Consider the following 22,036-nt stretch of genomic DNA (forward strand, 5'->3'; position numbering starts at 1 on the left):
AGCAGCAACACGCATGAAAAAATCTCCCATCTCAAAATCTGTAAAGTGTATAGGCTCAAAATTTGGATGACGATACTTTGTATCCGTTTTGCTTGTTAAAGCATTAAAATTATCAACTGATACTAAAACAGGTATACTTTTAGAGTGATACTTCAATTCTTCAATGAAAAAGCCGAAAGCATTATTAGCTCCAACTTTACCGAAATCATGATTTAACAATAAATAGTCGTATAAATTATTTTCGCCTTTCTTCAAATCGTATGTCTTTTTTTTGGAAACCACAGATATATCTCTTGTAAGAGGCATCTTCTTTAACACATTTTCATTTGCAGAACGTATTTTCATGATCCACCTTTTTGTGAACATTGGCTGTTGATATTTTTCAATCTTTCTATTATAAACATAGTCACTTGAGCCTTCAACAATCCTCTCTGGATAATCCAAGTGTAAAAGCACAACATCACCGTTATACTTCGAATATGCTAGAGCCTTCACCTGGGACATAAGCGTTGACTTTCCGGAGCCTTTTTCCCCAAGTAAGCATAATCTATTGGCACTTGAGGGCGAATGCAATTTTGAGATTAGCATTTCATCAACTTGTAACGTGTTTTCTGTTACCATTGAGACTGGTCTCGAAAATAGTTCATAATGCTGATACTTTTTGAAGGATCCTAGTGTCAGCAAGTTCTTTTCCACAGAGGTCTCAAACTTCACAATGGCTTCATTGGAAGATTGCAACTGTTCATGGGTGAGACTTTTTAATTCAAGATCGTCCACATTTTTTGCAAGTTTTTCAAACTTCAAAGCCCTAACTGCATCACCGAATTTCAAATGTGTCATTCCAGATTTCTTAGCTTTTCCCGCTTTCTGTTCACCCTTAGGCTTGAATCCCTGCTTAGCCTTTTTCTTTCCACCTTGTGGCTTCGGGGCTACTTTCGCTGATAAACATTTTGACACAGAAAAGGAGCGAAACAATCCTGGTGCCTCAGGAAATGTCTTGCTTTTTATCAAACAGCTGGAGACCACCTTTAGCATTATATCGAATGATGTAATCCCTGCAACAATTCCACTCTTGAGCTCAATCAATGTTTACCTATTTAAGGTATTCAAAATTTTCATTCCACTTAATTGGGTGAACACGACTATAATCACATGTTTCTTAAGACTACAAAAAATTTTTTAAATCTCAGCGCTTCTTCTAGAGCCATATATGAAATATATAAAATTCACTCATGAAGTAGCAAATGCCCATGCATGCAAGAAGGGCTCTACCATCTTTAGCTCGGCCACTAAAGGAGACTCTTTGTCCTAGGAAAGATTACTTCTATCGCTCTTATGCATTGAAGTCTTCGTCTACTTTTAAGATTGGCCGCTCCAAATCATTAAAGCAGGATAAATATGCTTTGGAATCACCAACAGCTAGTAATAAGGTTTTTGCATTTGGAAACTTCTCAAGTTTACAGACTCCGACTGCGAAGGGGTTACAGCTGACTAACAACGTTCTTCAAAACATATCATCATTTGATTCATTGAAGATTTTTCCAACTGTAAGAGCAGCTATGATCGAGGAAATTAAAGAAGGTTACAATTTGAAGAGCACATATATCAAGGATAAGAGTGAAATAGAATTAAAGCCGTCTCCTGTACAAATTGCTGCTATTAGAAAAATTAATCAATCTCGAAGTAGAAGACTTTCAAATGAAAAGCGTTCTGAGAAACGGCAAACTAGTATTATTGACGAGCTTGCCAAGAACAATGAGCAAAACAGACTTAAGGTTTTTACCATTGCTGCTGAGACCGGTTCAGGTAAGACATGGGCGTATTTGGCTCCTTTGTTGAGTAAATTGAAGGAACAAGATTTGGAATCTTTCAGAACCTCAAGAAAAGCGTATGAAGAATTTAAAAATGCCCCCCAAATTCGTTCTTTAATACTACTACCAACTCACGAGCTTGTTGAACAAGTTTATGAGTGTGTAAGGAGAGCCTCATTACTACCCTACAACTTAGATCAGATCATTACTTCTAGTGTTTCAAAAGATAAGGATTATGTGGAGTTTTTGAATTTGCCTGAAAATAAAGAGTCCTTGAACTTATCAGTATTAAAGTGGGGCTCTGGTGATCCACATACAAAGCTATTCAATGCCGCTAATAATAAAGTTGATATTTTGATTACAACTCCATCGAAAATAATTGGCTTGGCGAAGCTCAATAATGTGAGCCATCCATTTAAATGCTTAAGCAGAATTGAATACTGTGTGGTAGATGAAGCTGACACTCTTTTTGACAAATCTTGGATTGTTGATACAACTTCTGTTATTAAAAAATTACGAGGATGTAAGGATCTTGTGTTTTGTTCTGCTACCATACCGAAAGAATTCAAAAAAACAATGTCAAATATGTTTCCGGACAGTCATTCAATAATCAATATTGTAACACCCCAGCTTCATAAAATACCGAAACAAATTGTTTTAAAGGTTATCGATGCTCAGTTATCTCCTTACAATGGTTCCAAAACAAGGTGTTTAGCTCAGGCACTATATGCAATTTATAACGATGGCACAGAAAAAGGCTTCGTTAAACGGATTTTGGTTTTTGTGAATGAAAAAAAGGATGTGGAACCTTTGGTAAACGTTTTAATCAACAAGTTCTCCTTTGAAGGGGGTGATATTATTGGTGTAACGGGAAAGGATTCAGCGACCGACAGGATGGCTAAAATTGAACCTTTTTTAAGACCAGCCGAATTGTTGGATTCCGATGAAGATCAAAGCAAAATTAAGGTTTTGGTGACTACTGATTTATTAGCCAGGGGATTAAATTTTGTAGGTATTAAAAATGTCATCTTGATGGATTTACCTAATACGTCAGTTGATTTGGTCCACAGAATTGGTAGAACTGGAAGAATGAGACAATCTGGAAGAGTCTTTGTTATTATAGATAAAAAAACCCGGAAATCGTGGATAAAGGGTCTTCCAAATGCCATCAAGAAAGGAATGACATTAGGATAATATTAACATGAAAGGTAAGTAACTTAATTTGTAAAGGAAATGGGAAGTGGAAAAGCCAAATAAATGATGAGTTAACAATTTTTATATGGACGTTTGACTTCCGAATACTAATTGAGGAAAGAATTTAAACTGATATTTGCAATCATTGAACTTCCCAGCTTTCTTAGCGCATATAACTTTATTGATACTAACAAAACAGAAGGTCTCGCCACTAATAGTCTGTAAATACTTGACGACATAGCATCACTTGCATCTTGTACATATAAATATGGGAAGGAATGAATATAGATAACATTGAACCGACATACGTTTAAAAACTAATTTTGCTCCAAACCTGGGATTACTTTATCTTCAAACTTGGAATAACAGTGGTTTGAAAGATTATACACCCGAGGAAGACCAATATCTTATCATATCATTAAATATCAAAGATTATCTCAGTATTTTGAGATATTCTTTCTGGAAAAGATAAGTACAATTGTAGAATCATCGAAAAAAGCTAGTAGCGAATTTTCCACGGCCTCTCATTTCGTAGGGTGTAGGGATGTATGTGAACCGAGCGTTTTTCGAACCTAAATTTCAGCGGTTTCGGAATGTAGAAAGATCAATGCGATTTCTTAGGTGTCAACTCAAACTTTGTTTCATTGAAAATCTAGACGAAGTAATAAAAAGATACCGAAAATGTCACATAATCCAGATGCTTCAATTCAGGAACAACAAAAAGATACTTATTTTGGTAAGGAAGTTGTAAACAGAGTATCCTTCTTGAGGGAAGATCATGAGTTTATTAGCAATAGTGTGTTTCATCCTTCTACTAGATTTATATTCTTTCAAGACGGCAATCCATTGATTAATAAAGATGCAGAAGAAAAATTAATAATTTTGACAAATGGAGATAATCAATTGCCAGGGAAAAGTGGATTCATAGTAAAGAAAGGGTTACAATCAAGTAGCCCTAAATGGTCTAAGATATTAGAAACATGGAGCAAGGATAATAAGGAGCTTGATGATGGTACCAGAGATGGAACAAAGCCAACCTTCTTATTTATGGGCCTCCAAGATGAGAGCGTTGGTTTGAATTTGAAAAATTTGAAATTTTCAGAGGATGGTGAAGTATCTGGGGAACGATACTTGGACCATCAGGGTCGCTACCAAGGGATACCTTATTATGCAGTTGACGTTACCAGATCTCCAGAACTAGCGGAATTAATATTGCATCATATAATGGCGTATAGCAATATAAAGAGGGAAGGCTTGTTCTTCAGTCATTCCAGGAAGCACTACTTAGGATTTACTACAAACGAGGCTGCTTTATATTCTCATGGTAAAATGTTTCTCGACTGGCTCGAGAGAAACAAATTTTGCCCTGGTTGTGGTTGGAAAGTTATACCAATACATGCTGGTGGTAAGTTAAGATGTACCAACGATAGAAAAGATACTCAAAATATCTATGAATGTCCTGTGAAGAATACTAGAGTTTCAAATGTGTCGTTTCCTAGGACAGATGCGGTCGTCATTACAGCCATCACAAATGCAAGTAGGGACAAAATATTACTTTCTTTATCAAAACGTTACGCCGTAACAAAGATGTATGCATGTACGGCTGGATTCATGGAACCATCTGAAACGGTGGAAAATGCCACCAAAAGAGAAATCTGGGAAGAAACAGGGGTGAAATGTGATAAGATCAAGATCGTTATGTCTCAACCATGGCCATTTCCTGGTAACTTAATGATAGGATGTGTCGCCGAAGTTGACTTCAATGGATCCAATGAAATAATTCACTTAGGACATGACAGAGAATTGGCTGACGCAAGATGGTTTGATGTTAGTTTTGTTCGTACTCTCATGGATAAGCCAAGAAATGACTCAGAGTCTAATCCAGAAGGTATTTTACTTCCAAGCTCAGAATCAGTTGCATTTCTGTTAATTAAGTTGGTAGTTGATGAAGCGGTCCCTAATCCAGCTAGGTTATAAACCTTCCATAGTTCCAAAACTTTTCTCAGTATAGTACTTTCTGCATCCATATATGTATGCAATGTGACATAACAAAGAATCGATTCTGGTTATAAACTTGATTCGAAGTATCCTTCAAGGTTATCCGGATATATATTTATTTTTGATTTGGGTGCTTAAGTAAGAACAAACATACCGGTCGGCGGTTTCGCGGCTAGACCGGGGATAGTTGCATATTAGTCGAAGCACGTGAACTGTATATCCTAGATTTACAAGCAAGAGAAATTTCAAGCCTTGTCAATATATGGCTTTAGGAAATGTATTATAAATAGGTTTTGACTTTTAAATAGACACATTCAGTTTCCCTCTTTACGTTGACACAATGCGTATGTCCCAAAATGAATAAAACTCCTATGATTGGTAACATAATCGCACCCTGACGTAGACAATACAGCAATATTCAATTTGTCTGTGAATATTTTTATCGCAACAGCTGCCACATTAAGCGTAGAGCACCTGTCTTGTTATTTATTTTGGGTGCAACTGTGAGCACTGTGGATGCAACATTTGACACGATGCCCGTAATTGGTAGTTCTCGAGCCCTCGTAATGACCTTGTTACATTATGGAGAACCATAGAACCGAGACCGACTATAAAAAGAAATATTTCTCGGAACGTGGGGAGATGAGTAAGAAACTTTATATATATCTAACTTATGCCATTAAAATTCTATCTCTTTTTGGTCCCTATACATTCGATGGCGTATCTAACGATATTTCTCAATAAGAACTCGTCGGACTTTTCGTAAGAAGATCCTAAAACCAATTTTGATAGATTTTTATTTTAAGATGTCTCAAGACTTATACACTTCGCCTGTGATAGTGGGACATAGAGGATTTAAGGCAAAATACACAGAGAATACCTTGGAGGGCTTCAACAAATGCTTCGACTCTGGTGCCACTTGTATTGAAACAGATTTGTGGAAGACTCTAGATGATGTATTGGTTATTTCGCATGATGCTAATACAAAACGTGTGTTTTGTCACGAGAATAACGAACCTGCAGATTATCATATTCCTTCAGCAACATATGATGATATAAAGGACTTGAAAACAATAGGTTCTGGAGAGAAGTTACTAAAATTTACTGATGTTTTAAAGTGGTATGTTGAGTACGTGGAGGAAAAGGATTCTAATGTTCACAAGTTACAGTTAGACATTAAAAAGGAGAACCCAGTAAAGATTGTGAAGTTAATTGTTCAAGATCTATTATCTGTCAGGGATAACATAGGCTGGTGGTTACATAGAATCCAATTTGGAACATGGAACTTAAATGTTCTTAAATTTTTGAACCAGGATCCTTATTTCCAAAAAGTTTTTAACAAAGATGTTAAAAATAAATTTGGATTAAAGCAGTTTGACATATTTCATATTTCATTCGATTGGAGAGATTCTATCCACTTTATCAACTATAACTTTTATGTGGATCATTTACCGAATGATGGTCTGTTCCGTTTTAAGTTGACTGGAGTGTCTCTAGTTTATATAAGTACTTGGTCCCTTGGATTTTTAACAAAATTTGTCCCTTTACTTAAGGTACAAGATTTGAAACTTTACTCATGGACAATCAATACGAAGGCGCAATATGAATATTTGGATCAAGTGGGGAGATCTGCCGACCTCAAAGAGTACGGTGTCGTAACGGATCTGCCTGATTACATGGTCGAAGTCAAGAATGGAGTCGAATTGGAAGATAGTGATATGGACTCAGAACTTACAAGACTCACGTCTTCTGATGAGTTCTTTGGTAAAGATGGCTCTTTGGCCATCAATCTTAGCATTAGACAAAGATTGGCTTATTCAATAATGAAACTTTTCCAATCGATTGCTGGTCCCAAAAGGATATCTGACGAGGAAAAGAAGTTTAATACCCGGGTAGATGAGAACTCGGTTACTCGAATACGCGTTAATCTGTTCTATGTTTGGGCATTCAGGACGTGTCAGAGTTATGGTATTTTCTAGACAAAAAGGTTTGATGGACAAGTTGCAATTTGGAATTCACTTGAATGCTATTTGATAATCAACTTTCATGTATCACGTTGTCGTAATATAAAAATGTGTCTACTGAGCTAAGTTTTAATGAATATTTTATATTCTATAATTATTGTAGTAAAGTGTTGCGAATATAGTTCGACTGCGGAACTTAATTGCAATTATTATGTAAGCATGCATCAGTATCAACGCATGCGAAAGATTACACAAAGGGTAGTGATGTATACCAATCTCTCATACGAAAAGTCCATCGACGTAAGAAATTTTAACCATTCCGAAGGTTATGCTATATTGGATACTTTCTAACAGATTAAAAAGTTATTAGCATTTTAGACAAGAAGAGCTGAATCAGAGAGTAAGTCCCTGCAAGATTACATAGGCAAAGAAAAGAGTGGATTGCACCTATAGATCTGCCCCAAATAAAGCTCAAGGTCGACGAGATTCCCTAAAGTATTTTTTTTTTGATTGAGGAGAGACAAGCAACTCTACGTGTATCAAGTTAACAAAATGGTACTATATAAGCGAAAGCCGGTCATATTTTCATCTCCGCCTTCCCTTCCAGTCGACATGAATAGCGAAGTTTTCTTTATTCCACATACAAAAGAATGGTTTTATAACTACGAAGATTACGTGGCAAGAATGGATTATTATAACACCAAAAAGTTCGTATGCGAAATCACTGGGAATTCCTGCTTGACCTTTTTCGAAGCAATGGAGAGTGAAGAAAGAGAAATTAAAGGCGTTGAAAAGAACTTTCCCGAAACATTGAGAGAACACATTTTAAGGTTTTTACAATTCAGTCGAATAACAAGATTAGATCAATTGGTAGACCGAGTCTACCTGGTATTTAAGGATGACTACTTTCCTGGAGAGACAATATTCATCAAGGGCCCGATGAATGAAGTAGACCAAGATAGAACGGCCGAATCGCATTCTACAGTTAAATATAGAGGGACGATTCGAGAAAAAGTACAATATGGCTCATCGGATTCTGTGACAACAAAGTATCTTGTCGTGAGATTAAGTGACATGCAAGAGGCCATTGTAACTGGTGACAGGATATCTAGAGATCGTAATCACTTCACAAAGTGGTTGATCAAAACTTTCATTAAGCTTACTATGTCGAGGTCGCATAAAGTGGGTGCTCCTTGGGTTGTCAAGGAGGTTTACGCTAAGGAATACCGGATACCACAAGAATTTCCCAATGATTTAAAGCAATTTGCATCTACAACACCAACGGGTGAAGTACTCTATGAAGATAATGAAAAGGGTGGTTCTCCGACTCCAGCAGTATTTGGAGACAGGCATAGTCCTGGAAATGATAAAAGAAAACGCTCAAGTCATCAAGTGAAAGGACTGAAAAGAAAAAAGTTATTAAGTAAAGTACTTGATGTCAAAAATTCTTCTTCTCCAACACCAAAGCTCGAATCTGAGCGTAGAAATAGTCCCATTTTGATAAGGGAGATCCTCCCATTGAATTCCAGAAAACGATTCCCAATGCATCATTTGCCAGAGAAATTATTGAACGTTATAGAGCATGAAGATGGAATGGGATCGGACGGTCCAGGTACTCCTTCAAACTATGCAAACGGATTATCGGGTAGCTCCATCCAACCAACCAAGAAAAACTTAGTAGAAGACTTGACGATTCCTTTTGATCTTCAAAATAGAAGGCCCCAGTCCAATATTTTGAAACTACCAGATAATTCCCTACGATGGAATCGTCGTATAATAGAAAATCACCGTTTACTTTTAAAATCTAAATTGAACACTGAAGACGATATAGGCGAGATAACTAGACATACAGAAATCACAAGACTATCTCAGCATGATCTATATTCTGTACAAGATGCTTTGCAAGTTTGGGTTTTTTTAAATGTATACCACGAAGCCTTGAATCTCGACTCATTTACATTTGATGATTTTTTATACGCGATGGGTTGGAATCTCAAACAATTCGAAGATCATGGAAGATGCGAGCTTCTAGACGAAATTTGGTGTTCTGTTTTGAGTGCAATGGTTTCTAATGAGCCATGTTCTGAAAAGCAAACCGATGAGGCAGAATCATCGGGAACCGTTCCTGGCTTGTTATTCACAATTCCTCAGAATAAACTTCAGGTAAGTCAATCTGATTTGGAAGATTCACGATCTGAACTAAACTCTCAGGATACTGAAGAAGACTCTGCTGGCATATCGGATAATACTAAAGAAAAGAACATAGATTCTCCAGATGAAGATCACTTCCACAATGCATACATGGCCATGAACTATAGAAACACTACGTGGGATGATAGGCTTCGTAAAAGAAACTTTAAAGATGGGAGCTGGCAATGTATTTTACTCGGAGCGCTATCATTAGTTGAGCACATTCCTAAATATAAACTTACCATAGACAGATTATTTCGTATACTAGCACCCTATGATATGTCTCCTAGTCCAAATACAGTTTTGAGACAGTTCTATGAATTTTTAGATATTGATTTGAGACTTCAAGCTCTAAGTATACTAGTTAGCCTCTTATCGACAGGTGCGGTAGTGAGAAGACATATTGATGATTGCCTAGAAACATCTGCTGCATTGAGACGTTCAAGATTAGATCATATTCGTGACTTCAGGGTAGCATTGGAAGATTTACTGAAACAGAATCAGATATTGCAAAACATTCTTACATCATCTTATGACACTGATCAAGTTAAGAGGTCGAAGATAGATCTCAGGGCTCTGATGATTTCAGATGAAGAAAAACAGCTAATAAAGACCAACCAGGAGTTTAAGAATGCATTTGAAACTCGTAAAGATCTATTGAAAAGAATTGAAGACCACAAGAAGGCTAAGAGAGAGGTTGAGAAGAAACTAGTGGAGCTAGATTGTCAAAGGGTCAAACTTTTAGGAAAAGATAGATTTTTTAACAGATATTGGTGGTTTGAAAATAATGGACTTCCTACATTACATTCTGGATCGAAGGAGGAGGAGGAGGATGATGATGATGATGGAGTTAAAGAGAAATCCGATATTTCTGATGATGAAAACGAAAAAGAAGATTCGCTAGATTCAACGTATCTCATGGGTACTTTATGGGTCCAGGGACCATCTGAGGATGACCTTCGCATTCATTTAGAAATGACACAGGAGAATGCTGAGTTCTACTTAAGTGAGCTCCAACATCCTTGCCAAAATAATTCTGATGCTGGACCTTACATGGAAAATAATTCAACAATAGGAAAACTTATAACTCCTAAGATTGAAGAAGAGCATTACGAAAATGGTAACCTTGTGGCTCCTTTACAAAAAATGAACTTTGAGAATTTACCGAAACGTTTTAAGTCAACTGCTCTTAAGTTTGGAGTCAAATTCAACCAAAGCGACGTTTTCAAGGTGGATGAAAAAAGTGGTTCTGAAGAGCTCGCATTAAACGAATATGGCGGCTTGCCAGATTTCTTTTCAGTCAGCAAGTTGTCCAATATACAGCGCAAGATAATAGAAGAGAATTCTGATTTATTATTTAATGGTTGTACCTGGCGGTACTATTGTGATCCCGATGAAATAGATGGCTTGATTGAATGGCTTAATCCTTGGGGTAAGCGGGAATCTCAACTTAGAAAGGAGCTCTTGAGTGTTAAGGACTCTATGATTAGGAGCATGAAAGCAAGAAAGAAAGCTCTATATGAAACCTTTGTACCTGATGAAGAATCATCGTTGACAGGAAAGATCATTGAAGTTGAAAGAAGGATACAAAATTTTGAAAAAGAAGACGAATTGGTATCTGATGGTGACATTAAAACTCAAGATCATAAAAGAAGTCTTAGAAAGAAAGTTTTGCCTCGAAAACGACAAAAGCTAAATTCTATAGGGGACATTTTAAAGAATGGCGACCTTGAGAGTCTCATAGATCTCAAGCATGCGCTCAAACTGGAATTGGAGACAAAAGTTATTCAAAGGGAAGCATCGAGGGTTCTTAAATATACAAATAATATTGCTCAAGAACATTTTGAGAAGTCACTCTATCTTGGTGGAGATAAGAAATTAAAAAGTGGTAGAAAACCCAACAAACTCAAAGCTTAAGTTTTCATAAAATTTAATGCATTATATATATTATTTAGTCTTATGTAACATTAAAAAATCTCTAATTTTTTAACCTTTTGACCGCATGGTCATTTGATGTTTCTTTTCTTTTGCCGTATCGCTCACTTCTCGTGAGCTCAGCTAACTCCTTCATCTTAATCTCCTTTTCCCTTTGCTCTTTTAAAGCCAAGTCTCTTCTCATTTCATTTCGAATTTTTATCTCCTCTCGAGCTTGGTTATCTGCTGACTCTAATGCTTGAGATAAGTCGCCAAATTTTTGAACATTTAGCTTTGCCTCATCTGGTCCTAATCCACTACCGGTAGCACTGAATCTTTTATCCAAAGATATTGTAAAACCTTGGTTATTTTTCCAATTAGAAACGGCAGAAGGGATCTTCCATTTTTCTCTTTCCTCTTTCGTTAACTTAGTTTCGCTCTCATTTTGCTTCAATATTGGAGGGGGTGGGGAAGGAGGCCTATGTCTATTCTTTCTTAATTTAAATTTAGGTGGTAGCATGGGATCTTCTTGATAGTTCCTAACTTCAACGAGTTTCTCTCTAGAGGTATCAGATTCATTATCATGTAATATATCATTGGTAGAATATTTTATATATGACACTTTATTGTTTCGATCGTCTTTATTGTCTTTAACCCCCAACTTTGAGTTCAAAATCTTTGTGATAGCGCTTCTTGTGTCTTCGACGCAGTTTTTCAATGATTCATCAGGACAACTTTCAAGATCATATCGTGGAAAATGATGCTTTAGATGAGGGAACTTAAGTTTGAGAGGTACAGAATCCTCATAAGACGCTTGAACTTCTCTAGTGGAACTAGAATATTGAGATGCAAGTGTTGAGCTGTAGTTGATGGAGCCATCAGGGTTCAAAAGTAATTCGGTGACAGTGCCTTCAGGAGCATCGTTCCTCCTGGTCAAATGCATTCTCTCTATAGGTCCAGCTACTTGAGCAGGCTGCTTTTGCTTGATTTCGTTTTTAAGACTTTTGAATCTTTGCCTCAAAGAGGTATTATATTCGGCATTTTCTGGCCGAGGTAGAACGGAACTGAACATTTGGTTATAGCTTTCTCTATATAAACTTCCTTTTATCTATTCAAATGTATTTGCTAGTTTGTATATTCTTATTCTTATGTACAGGCTTATACAATAGCTCGAAGGAAGAGGGATGTATGAAAAGCTGAAATATGCAATAGATGTAAAGAGAGGTCCATATGATGATGACAATGAGCCTTTTGTGTGATGGCTTTAGCCCCGACCTAAAGTATAGTGATTACCTATTCTTTGTTCAAGTCACCTTAAGTGAGTTCCAATATTGATCCATATTCGCAAAACTCAAGAAAAGGCCGGACATAATAGTTCCCCTTAACATAATCAAGAGGCTAGCTGTATCGATATTTGATGGCATAATGGCATTCAACGGCATCGCTCACTTGAGTAACCGCCATCCCCATATGAAACTCTAATATCAAGCAAAAACGCACTTTCCCAATTAGACAGTTCAGAGCGATGTAAACCGATGCAAAAAATATTTATAAGATAAACCTACGCGGCCCGCATATTTAAAGTTAACACTGAAATACTCTGAAGTCGCTACTACAATAGTAGTCGAATTATGATAGGTTCTTTTGGTAATAGAGCTCCTTTATAATGAATACAAATGAAATGAGAGGAACCAAAGTTGAGCCTGTTTCAGGGCCTTCAAACTTGCCTAATGGAGTTAGAGTCTTGAGCTTTGATGATGCTCAGAAGGCCGCTATAACATTACGGGAGGCCTTTAAAGAAGATTCGTTAGACAAATATCTTTTCGTTCATTTGAGCCAGGAAGAGAAAGAGAGCTGCGAGCTCCTTTTATATGAGGCATATTTTAGACAACATGTTGCAACCGGTATTTGCGTGGGTATTAATGAAACGGATGATGCATTCGAAACAGTCGCTGTTTGGTCGACTCCAGAGTCTATAGATAAAGGGCTAGAGGATTTTAGCGTCATGATGTCCTCGGGGTATGGTAACCTTTGGAACGCAGTTGGCGAAGAGGGTAGAGTAAAAATATTTGATCGAATGATGCCTTTGCTACATGGCTCCTTTGCCACTATAATGGAATCCGATGCGAGATTTAGAACAAAGCAGCCCTTCACTTTAGTTTATTTAGGATCTATTAAAGCTGCGCGAGGAAAAGGGAATGTCAGAAAAATGTTTGACTTTATGTTCCGCAATTACATTGATGTCCATGATAACAGTTTCTGTTACTTAGAGAGCTCTTCTAAAACAAACATTCCTATATACGAAAAGTTTGGATTTAGATTTTATCAAGACATCATGTTAGGTAAAAAGGAAGCTGATTCAGTTGAGGGTAAAGATTATTCCATAATGAATGTAATGATAAGAGACAGTCGTGGAAATGAGTGGGAGCACTCGAAATACAGTCCAAAAATCTGAGTCAGATATTTCATCCACAAATTAGTTGTCAACTATTTAACTATATACATAATATATTTATCAAGAAAGTGAACTCATTCGTCGAGAGACAATACGCTTCTTTGAGATGGTAGGGTCTTCTCGGCAAATTCTGCTTTAGCTTTTTGTCGCAATTGCGCTTCTTGAGCCTTAGTAAGAGGTTTCACCACTTCATCTGGAGGAACAAATTTGAATTTTCCGAAGCCAAATTCTCTGTCACTCATCTTGTTAAGAACATACAATTGGGATCTGACGTATCCAAGTAATGCTTCGATATGTCTCATATCAGCATCGGGGTTACCATTGAAAACATTTCTCCATAAAGCACTTCCTAAAGTGATGTCATCGGTAATTAGCCCTTCATCATAACTTAAGACACTGCCAAGTAGCTGCTTATGATACTCTTTAAGATATCCCTCAATTATTCTATTGGAGTTAATTCTTAATTCTTCTGCCATTCTAAGTTCCATATCCTTGAATATTCTATCCACTAATTTCTGTTGGTAATTTTTACCATACTTGAAAGGCATGGCTCTCATTCTAACTGACAAAATCCAGTAATGCAAAGCTGTAATTTGAAACCACTGACTAAAGGTCTTAGGTAAGTTCAACGTCTCGTAGTAAAACTTTGCCGTCTCAGACAAAGGCTCGTTTGGGTAGTACATACCTTGCCTTTTGCATTCACCAAAGTACTCAGAGCCCGCGACGGGCCCTGCTCTGCTCCTATCCATATCTATGTTGAAAATTTTGATTACCCATTGACCAATACTTTGCTTCCAACGAGCCATTTGAAAATTACTATCATTCTCAATTCTGTTGTCAGACAAGAGAGGTAATTTCCTCAGAGGCTGTCTTGGTTCTTTCTTAAATTCGATATGTGATTTTGGTAGCGTGGATTCCTCAGCAAGCTCCAGGGGAGCTTCGATCTTCTCGAGGTTAGACCCGAAAAGTGTATTTTCATCTTTACGTGCATACCTTAAACGAGTACTATTTGAATAAAGCCTACTTCGCAACCCTAAGTAGATATTTGATCTGGTTGAAACCTTATAAATCATCGTTGTAGTAAGGTTAATTAAATCTTCTTAGCCCAGAGAAGTAGACAAAAAAATTACATTTTCATAAATCACGAGCAATTATTTTGTGTAACTATCAATAGCGAAATACTTCAACAAAAAAAAAAAGAGCCTAATCACGAACTTTAGACCAAAATTCAGGAAGGAAATGTCAAATTCAATTGCTCATGCCTTCAGAAGCTTGAAGGTATCAGGTTCAGAGACTTCGGACCACATGACCATTTATGATGTTTCCTATCAGTATTTATCAAAGGTTAAAAACTTTGATGATGTCAAAGCATTCAAGAATTGTTTGGTGGCTTTAATAAACTTGGATCGATATTACAAAGCATTGGAATTAATTAAAAAAATTAGTTCTTCAGACTCAAAATCACAGCTAATGCTCGAAATAGCTTATGTGTATTATAAGTTAGAGATGACGGACGAACTATTCAAATTTCTCCATGAGTTCAATCCTGATAATACTGGAATTGAGAGAGGCCTTAAACACATAATTGCTCAAGCCTATTACAAAACTGGAGAATACGAAAAGTCATTAGATTTATATCGTGAGCTAATCGATAATATTAAGTATGATAACTCAATCGATCTAGTGGTAAATGAGAGAGCCATTATTTCTCAGCTAAATGTTGTCGAAGGTAGAAAAGTCCAATCGAACTACCCTATGGAAAATAAAGAAAACTATGATTTATACTTCAATGAAGCTCTAATATTTTTATCTGTTGGTGACATGAAACGTGCTAGGGCTTTGTTGGAGAAGGCTGAGCATTTGTGTTTATCACAAAATTCCGACGCCAGTAGGAAAGACTTAATCTCAGAATTGTTGCCCATCAAGTTAACTGTATCGTTCATACACTTACAAGCTGGTGAAATAGAACAATGCCAGGAAATATTCAAAGAGTTTAGAGCAGAAGACATAAGTGATGATGCGATGTTAAAGTTGATCTTTAAAAATGACTTTTACTGTGTATCGGACAGCAAACCGAGACCAAACTTAATTGCAAGGGACGTCGGCTATCAAGAAAACTTACATCACTTATTACAGAAGTTGACTAAGTGCCAATATCAAGTTGTCCTAAGAAACAACTTATTGTTGAAGTTTATGACTGATACATTAGGTTCGAATTACCTAAGTAACTCTTCGATCAACTCATACGCGGTCAAGTACACTGGAGACATGACACTAACGCTTTACAAACTTTTTGCAAAGCTTGATATTAGATTTGAAGACATCAACAATGATTTATATTGGAGGAAGACGAGCAAGAAACTTTTGAAGTTTATTAAAAGGAGTGGTACTTTCTCAGACGAGATAGTTTGTGCTGCTTTGTTCATTACATTTCTCAATGCTCATGAAGGTCGGTTTGACCAGTGCTTACCGGTGTTAGAACAACTTGTTGAATATGATCTAAGCAAGGAACTAGTCACACCTGCTTTAATTGGTACTTTAATCAACTTGTATGAAAAATTGAATATGAAAAAAAAATTAACTAGCTTATTCGATCGCTTAACTCCAAAGCTCCTAGGAACCCAAAGAGAGTATCTCTCCCTCAATTCTGATTATTATAATTCTATCAAAGCGTTTGGCTTCGTTCTTTATAATATGGAAGACTATCGTTATCAGAAAATATTCAAACTTCTTTCTGAAGTGGGTAAAGATGACAAGTTGATTTCGTCACTTCTCTCGGGATCTACCACTGGACTTTTACCTATTGATGATTTGTGTTCTGAAGTACCTATAGACGATCTATTATCCACGGAATTAAAATTGTTAGCTCCTCCTAACATGGGAACAATGAACCATAAAAACACACATGCTAGCAGAGTAACAAAAAGACTTAGGAAACCAAAATTTTCTGCTTCAAAAGTAATAAAACCCAAGTCAGAAATGCAGATTGACGAGGAAAGGTGGCTCCCTTTGAAATTAAGGTCATATTATAAGCCAAAGAAGGATAAAAAGAAGACAGGCGGACACCAGGGCGCTAGTGAAATACTTCCTAGTCCAAGTCCGAGCTCTGTGTCTTCGAGTCAAGGAGGAAGTACCAAAAGTAAAAGAAAAAAGAAGGGTAAGAAGTGAATTTTATAAGATTCTGTATATAAATATACGCTGGTGTTGCTGTCGAAGCTTGGAAGCTTCGATGTCGGACTTTTGACACAAATAGCGATATTATATAATAAAACCTTGCTCGATTATACCTATTTAGGAAGCGAATACCGCACTTCTCGCTCGGTTAGATTAGATGAATAAAGAAACCGTTATTCTAGAGTATGTGCAGTTCTCGAAATTGAAAACTATATAAACCGGCTGTTCATCACATCTCATAAAATATTGCTCTATAATAGAAAAATGACAGTCTCAAAGGTACCACAAAAGTTTCAAGGTTTTGCAGTTGAAGATTCCAAACAATGGAGCTCTGCAAAACTTGTGAGTTATGACAGAAAAAAGATAAACCCAACTGATGTGGTGATTCAAAATATAGCATGTGGTCTTTGTGGTACCGATATCCATGTTCTTCAAGAAAATTGGAGCAAAAAATTGAGGAAAGATACCGTTGTTGGCCATGAGATCATCGGCCATGTCATTGCTGTAGGCGATGATGTTACTCAGGTAAAGGTAGGTCAAAGAGTAGGTATCGGTGCAGGTTGCTCTTCATGTCGTTCATGTAATAGATGTTCGCATGATAATGAGCAATACTGTAGCAAAGAAGTGGGTACCTATAATTCAGTTGACACCTTCTCTGATGATTATGTCACTCAAGGTGGTTATTCTTCCCATTCGATAGCTAACGAACAGTTCGTTTTTCCAATCCCTGATGGATTGGACACTTCTGTTGCGGCTCCATTGATGTGCGCTGGATTAACTGTTTATTCTCCATTGGTAAGAAATATTGGTCGTCATGCTGAAGGTAAAACTGTCGGAATCATCGGTATTGGTGGTTTAGGTCATTTGGCCATTCAGTTTGCGAGAGCCTTGGGTGCTGAGGTGTATGCTTTCTCCAGAACTTCTTCCAAGAAGAAAGAAGCTATCCAAATGGGTGCACATGGTTTCGTTGCAACCAACGAAGAAAGTGATTGGGTATCGAAGTATGTTGACAAATTTGACTTTATTTTGAATTGTGCATCTAGAGCTGACGGATTCACCTTGAGTAACTACTTATCTATCTTAAAGGTTGACCTGAAATTCATTTCTGTTGGCCTCCCCCCAGTAAGTGAAACTTTTGAAGTTTCTCCATTCACTTTCCTCAAAAATGGGGGAAGTTTTGGCTCATCCCTTCTTGGCTCGAAGGCCGAAGCTTTAGAAATGCTCGAGTTGGCTGCAGCTAAAGGTGTTAAGCCTTGGGTGGAAGAAGTTCCCATTAGTGAACAAGGTGTCAAAAATGCTTTGGAAAGGTGCAACAAAGGTGACGTTAGGTATAGATTCGTGTTTACCCAATTCGATAAAGCATTTGAACAGTAGTGTATCATTATTTATATATATAGAATCGCTTTTTTTTTAAATGACAACATTTCAGCTCCAATGATTAACGTAAACTACATTTTTTTTGGACAACTGCTCTCATAAGTTAGATTAAGGTTTTTGATTGGGTATCAGTGGCAATGCAGATATTAAGATATAAAGCTATGCTCTAAAAGAAAACAAATCGAAAATGTAAGTGATAAATGAATTCTCAAAATTGAATATGCAATAAAGGACCATACTAGCTAGTAGTGCTCAGGAGCCAAAACTCAATTGGCTAAGATGTTAAATTTGTTTTTCGTGATTAAGTTTAACTTCGACTCGTTCCGTCCAACTGACATTGACCGCTTGCGCCTTATTATTTTTGATTTTCCAACAAGAGAGTCTTCAACGTCATCTGAATACGAATGAGCCAAATACTTCTGCCGGGAATTTCTAGGCGGTGTCACGTAGCTTAACAAATCCAGCTGTTTATGCAATGACTTGAACTCGTTATCATAATTTTTAGGCTGGAAGACTTCGCTTAGCTGACTTTTGAATTTGAAGTCATTATAACTAATGTAACCTGGATAATCATGGATGCTTAAATTCCCTAAGGGTTTTCTATGAGTCCTTTTGGTTGGGATCTTCAGAGGCTTCAAAATGTTTTCCTGGTCATTATGATTTAAATTCCCTTCATCACCTTCGACACTTTCTTGAGTTTCAGTCAGCTTTTTATGGTCCTCATATATAGTGAAGCCGAGGACGGCCTTCTTTGGAGATGGTGAAGATTTAAGGTACTTGTCATTGCTGAGTTTGGCACATGTGTGGAAGGGGTTTTCTAATTTATTCTTTTTTGGAGACGGGCTAGATACATTGGAATGTTTAGGTGACAAAACTGATCTTTGATGGAATGACTTTGACATCGTTGAAGTACACTTCGATCAAAACCAAGAACTTAAAAATTCCTCAACTTTCAAACTCAATAGATTTTATAAAGATTTAATCCTTATATATATTTATTGTTCTTAATAATCACGACAATTCGTGATCTAACTTGCATTCTGGAATGAGAATTCTATGGCTCCTGTTTGCGCATCTAACGCGTTCCTTTATACACAGGACTTTAATTGTCAATCGTTTAAGATTTGAATACTCTGCTGAAATTCGACAGATACAATAGAAGCAAGTATTGAATGTCAGCTGATATCATGAGTTTCGTTTTCCATTCTTAAAGATGACCTCATTATCTGAAGTGGTCCTCGAGAAGTTATTGGAATAATAGTTGACGATCAAAATACGCGAAAGGGTGCAAAAAATAGTTCCTGCGAAGGCTCTCCTGTAATCTTCCCTTAGAAGTTAAAATATTATATGCAAAGAAAAGCTCAATATGGCCAAGAGGCTGTGAGTGAGTAAATTTAATATTATATCTAGATTAAGAATACGATTTTACATTGGACGATTATAGCCCCAAATAAAAGTGGCTACTGATTAACTTATGATATTGATGTTATCTTTAGTTAGAATATTTACGACTATACCCCCAAATTAGAAGAAAAGTATTGACAAAATAACTTTTCAGTAAGAGAGCATCTGGTTCGCATGGTCTCCAGAAAAATACGATTGCAAAGGAAATCACACTTGATGAGTCAAATAATACTACCTACTACCCTCTATAGAAATGAGTCGGAACAAATGGCATTTTTGCTATGGTACCATCTCTTAGTTTTCCTCTTATTTGAATCTTGATGGGGCTTCCAATCTTGAATCTTTTATCGATATAAGCCTGGGCAACATTCCCGCCTAAAGTTGGAGATGGCGAGCCAGATGTAATATAGCCAATTTGTTCACCTTCTGGACTAAATAGTAGATTTCCATCTCTTGGTGATGGCCCCTTCGAAATCACCCCCACTCTACGACGAGCGAAAGACTTCTTATCTTTAATTTGAGATACTATCTTTGAAGCACCGTTGAAATTATTCCTTGTATCCCTTCGTGTTTTTGGAATCAACCATGTTAATGATGCTTCTACTGGACTGATATCCTCCGTCAACTCATGCCCATACAAGCACATACCAGCCTCTAACCTCAAAGAGTCTCTTGCAGCCAAGCCGATTGGCTTGACCAAATCTGGAAAATCATGAATTAAAGACTTGAAAAAATTCAAGGAGTCCTTAGCCTCGCTTTCAGTGGCTGACGGTATAGAAAGCTCGAAGCCATCTTCTCCTGTATATCCAGCTCTCGCTAAATGAACTTGGGCAGCGATTGGTGAAAGCTTCAAATATCTTGTTTGGCCAAATGTTATTTGGGAGAGCTTCTCATTAGTGAATTTTTGCATCAATTCGGCAGCTTTGGGACCCTGAACTGCCAACAAGGTGCTTTCAAACGTTTTATGATTAGCATCGTTGAACTCCTTGGCATTCTTTTTAATGAAATCAACATCCTTTTCTCGACAGCCCGCATTGGTAACCATATAATAATCATTTTCTCCATGCTTAGTGACAATACAGTCATCAATCACACCTCCATTTTCGTTAAGTAATACGGTTAAGCTTGAGCCATTTATTGGGATACTTCTCAAATCAATCGGAGTGATTTTCTCCAATAGATCTACAGAATCCTTACCTGTGAATTTATGTTGAAGCATATGGCTGACGTCGAACAATCCGACTTTGTTTCTTACCCAATTGTGAGATTCAATATGAGATTGGCCATCATATAAGACTGGCATATCGAAACCAGCATACGGTACCATCTTACCGCCGAGTGCTATATGTGCCTCATAAAGTGGAGTCTTAGCTAAAGCTAATGCACTTCTACTTGAAAAGAATCTAGAAATTATCCTCTGCATTCCTTCATTCAAATGGATAACGAGTTTACTTAGAACAATATACATTGGTTCGATATTTATAAAAGTAAGAGATATTGACTCCGTTTGATATTTTGACTCGGTCTCGAAAAATAGTTTCATAACTAATCATTAAACTTTTAACTAGTTTGATTGAGTGATGAAGCCAGTTTCTTATCCTTATGGGGTAAAAGAAGAGCACCGTATACTATAATTGCGATAATGATCAGATAAATTAAAAAGGCACCCGTGGAGTACCATATTCTAGACCAAACTCTTTGTCGCAACCTTCTGTGACACTTGAGGTGTATTTGATCAAGTAGTTCAGATATAGTATGCTTATCTTTTGCAACCTTGATTTTCTGGTCAAATATTTGTATAAAACTGTCAGATCTGAGTGGTACATGATGTTTCCAGAAAAGCCCAAACAACATTATGAAAATATTAGATATCCATATTATAGGGCACAAGATACCCCAAAACAAGAAGCGAAATGTCAATCTTTCCTTTGTAGTCAAGAAAGAGCACGAATCACAAAGGCAATAGCCCCGATTAGCATAATCCGAATCTTTCTCCGATACCTCTAAGGTCTGCTCACCCGAGAGTCGAATGGAAGACAGATTCGAAAGAGCATGGTTTAAAGCATCAGTTTTCATTATCTTTCAACAAGTGAGAGCACAACTCTTGTATTCTTCTTCTTATGTTGCATTACCTACACTTTTATACTTCTCGTTAAAGCTTTGCTTTTGCTTGAGATGGACTTCAGATCAAATATACATCTTTCCTAATTAGGAACATGCAATAGAGATTCCAATCCCACAAAATCTGACCGTTTTGAACAATTAGACGATCAATTTTGCTTATTCATATAGTCAAAGTGGTTTAAAATGGGTCAATTGGATAAGTGTTCAGTTTAGTGTCTCCACAAACGTTTGTAGTTTGTATCGAACCCTTTGAGATAGTTCTCGGAATTATCCTTCTAGCACAACTACCGATAACTATTAGATCGGAATCAATTATTTTCAAAGATACATTGCAAATTTGCCCGCTATTCCTGCCCCAGAATTCTCTGAGGTTCTACATGCACTTTTCTTGCTTGAATGTCTGAGATATTAAGTCAAGGTTTGTGATTCTA

At 36.9% G+C, this 22,036-nt stretch overlaps 13 protein-coding genes across 13 annotated transcripts; 7 read left to right on the top strand and 6 right to left on the bottom strand.

The window, feature by feature from the left end:
- Nucleotides 1–1,077, bottom strand: PRCAT00000168001 (mitochondrial 37S ribosomal protein mS29; the record flags this gene model as incomplete). The annotated part of the gene is made up of 1 exon (XM_062951488.1): nucleotides 1–1,077. A coding segment is annotated over one exon (1,077 nt), but the record flags the coding sequence as incomplete, so codon positions are not given.
- A 167-nt stretch (nucleotides 1,078–1,244) lies between these two features.
- Nucleotides 1,245–3,005, top strand: PRCAT00000169001 (ATP-dependent RNA helicase; the record flags this gene model as incomplete). The annotated part of the gene is made up of 1 exon (XM_062951499.1): nucleotides 1,245–3,005. The coding sequence occupies one exon, from the start codon at nucleotides 1,245–1,247 to the stop codon at nucleotides 3,003–3,005; it is 1,761 nt and encodes a 586-aa protein (XP_062807020.1).
- Nucleotides 3,006–3,686: 681 nt separating this feature from the next.
- Nucleotides 3,687–4,982, top strand: PRCAT00000170001 (NAD(+) diphosphatase; the record flags this gene model as incomplete). Its single annotated transcript, XM_062951510.1, has 1 exon — nucleotides 3,687–4,982. The coding sequence occupies one exon, from the start codon at nucleotides 3,687–3,689 to the stop codon at nucleotides 4,980–4,982; it is 1,296 nt and encodes a 431-aa protein (XP_062807021.1).
- An 827-nt stretch (nucleotides 4,983–5,809) lies between these two features.
- On the top strand, nucleotides 5,810–6,982 carry PRCAT00000171001 (phosphatidylglycerol phospholipase; the record flags this gene model as incomplete). The annotated part of the gene is made up of 1 exon (XM_062951521.1): nucleotides 5,810–6,982. One exon carries the CDS (start codon nucleotides 5,810–5,812, stop codon nucleotides 6,980–6,982), a length of 1,173 nt encoding a protein of 390 aa, XP_062807022.1.
- Nucleotides 6,983–7,519: 537 nt separating this feature from the next.
- PRCAT00000172001 (uncharacterized protein) lies at nucleotides 7,520–11,074 on the top strand (the record flags this gene model as incomplete). The annotated part of the gene is made up of 1 exon (XM_062951532.1): nucleotides 7,520–11,074. One exon carries the CDS (start codon nucleotides 7,520–7,522, stop codon nucleotides 11,072–11,074), a length of 3,555 nt encoding a protein of 1,184 aa, XP_062807023.1.
- Nucleotides 11,075–11,135: 61 nt separating this feature from the next.
- Nucleotides 11,136–12,143, bottom strand: PRP45 (mRNA splicing protein; the record flags this gene model as incomplete). The annotated part of the gene is made up of 1 exon (XM_062951543.1): nucleotides 11,136–12,143. The coding sequence occupies one exon, from the start codon at nucleotides 12,141–12,143 to the stop codon at nucleotides 11,136–11,138; it is 1,008 nt and encodes a 335-aa protein (XP_062807024.1).
- Nucleotides 12,144–12,737: 594 nt separating this feature from the next.
- Nucleotides 12,738–13,526, top strand: PRCAT00000174001 (uncharacterized protein; the record flags this gene model as incomplete). The annotated part of the gene is made up of 1 exon (XM_062951554.1): nucleotides 12,738–13,526. The coding sequence occupies one exon, from the start codon at nucleotides 12,738–12,740 to the stop codon at nucleotides 13,524–13,526; it is 789 nt and encodes a 262-aa protein (XP_062807025.1).
- A 74-nt stretch (nucleotides 13,527–13,600) lies between these two features.
- PRCAT00000175001 (uncharacterized protein) lies at nucleotides 13,601–14,599 on the bottom strand (the record flags this gene model as incomplete). The annotated part of the gene is made up of 1 exon (XM_062951566.1): nucleotides 13,601–14,599. One exon carries the CDS (start codon nucleotides 14,597–14,599, stop codon nucleotides 13,601–13,603), a length of 999 nt encoding a protein of 332 aa, XP_062807026.1.
- A 166-nt stretch (nucleotides 14,600–14,765) lies between these two features.
- Nucleotides 14,766–16,694, top strand: PRCAT00000176001 (signal recognition particle subunit; the record flags this gene model as incomplete). The annotated part of the gene is made up of 1 exon (XM_062951577.1): nucleotides 14,766–16,694. The coding sequence occupies one exon, from the start codon at nucleotides 14,766–14,768 to the stop codon at nucleotides 16,692–16,694; it is 1,929 nt and encodes a 642-aa protein (XP_062807027.1).
- A 270-nt stretch (nucleotides 16,695–16,964) lies between these two features.
- Nucleotides 16,965–18,074, top strand: PRCAT00000177001 (NADP-dependent alcohol dehydrogenase; the record flags this gene model as incomplete). The annotated part of the gene is made up of 1 exon (XM_062951588.1): nucleotides 16,965–18,074. One exon carries the CDS (start codon nucleotides 16,965–16,967, stop codon nucleotides 18,072–18,074), a length of 1,110 nt encoding a protein of 369 aa, XP_062807028.1.
- A 269-nt stretch (nucleotides 18,075–18,343) lies between these two features.
- PRCAT00000178001 (uncharacterized protein) lies at nucleotides 18,344–18,979 on the bottom strand (the record flags this gene model as incomplete). The annotated part of the gene is made up of 1 exon (XM_062951599.1): nucleotides 18,344–18,979. One exon carries the CDS (start codon nucleotides 18,977–18,979, stop codon nucleotides 18,344–18,346), a length of 636 nt encoding a protein of 211 aa, XP_062807029.1.
- Nucleotides 18,980–19,719: 740 nt separating this feature from the next.
- Nucleotides 19,720–21,024, bottom strand: GCV1 (glycine decarboxylase subunit T; the record flags this gene model as incomplete). Its single annotated transcript, XM_062951610.1, has 1 exon — nucleotides 19,720–21,024. The coding sequence occupies one exon, from the start codon at nucleotides 21,022–21,024 to the stop codon at nucleotides 19,720–19,722; it is 1,305 nt and encodes a 434-aa protein (XP_062807030.1).
- Nucleotides 21,025–21,041: 17 nt separating this feature from the next.
- On the bottom strand, nucleotides 21,042–21,557 carry ASG7 (Asg7p; the record flags this gene model as incomplete). Its single annotated transcript, XM_062951621.1, has 1 exon — nucleotides 21,042–21,557. One exon carries the CDS (start codon nucleotides 21,555–21,557, stop codon nucleotides 21,042–21,044), a length of 516 nt encoding a protein of 171 aa, XP_062807031.1.
- Between the last annotated feature and the right edge of the window lie 479 nt (nucleotides 21,558–22,036).

This window comes from Priceomyces carsonii, assembly GCF_900007245.1.
Source record: "Priceomyces carsonii strain CBS4050 genome assembly, scaffold: Debaryomyces_carsonii_scaffold_1, whole genome shotgun sequence".
In the NCBI taxonomy this organism is placed as follows: Eukaryota; Fungi; Ascomycota; class Pichiomycetes; order Serinales; family Debaryomycetaceae; genus Priceomyces; species Priceomyces carsonii.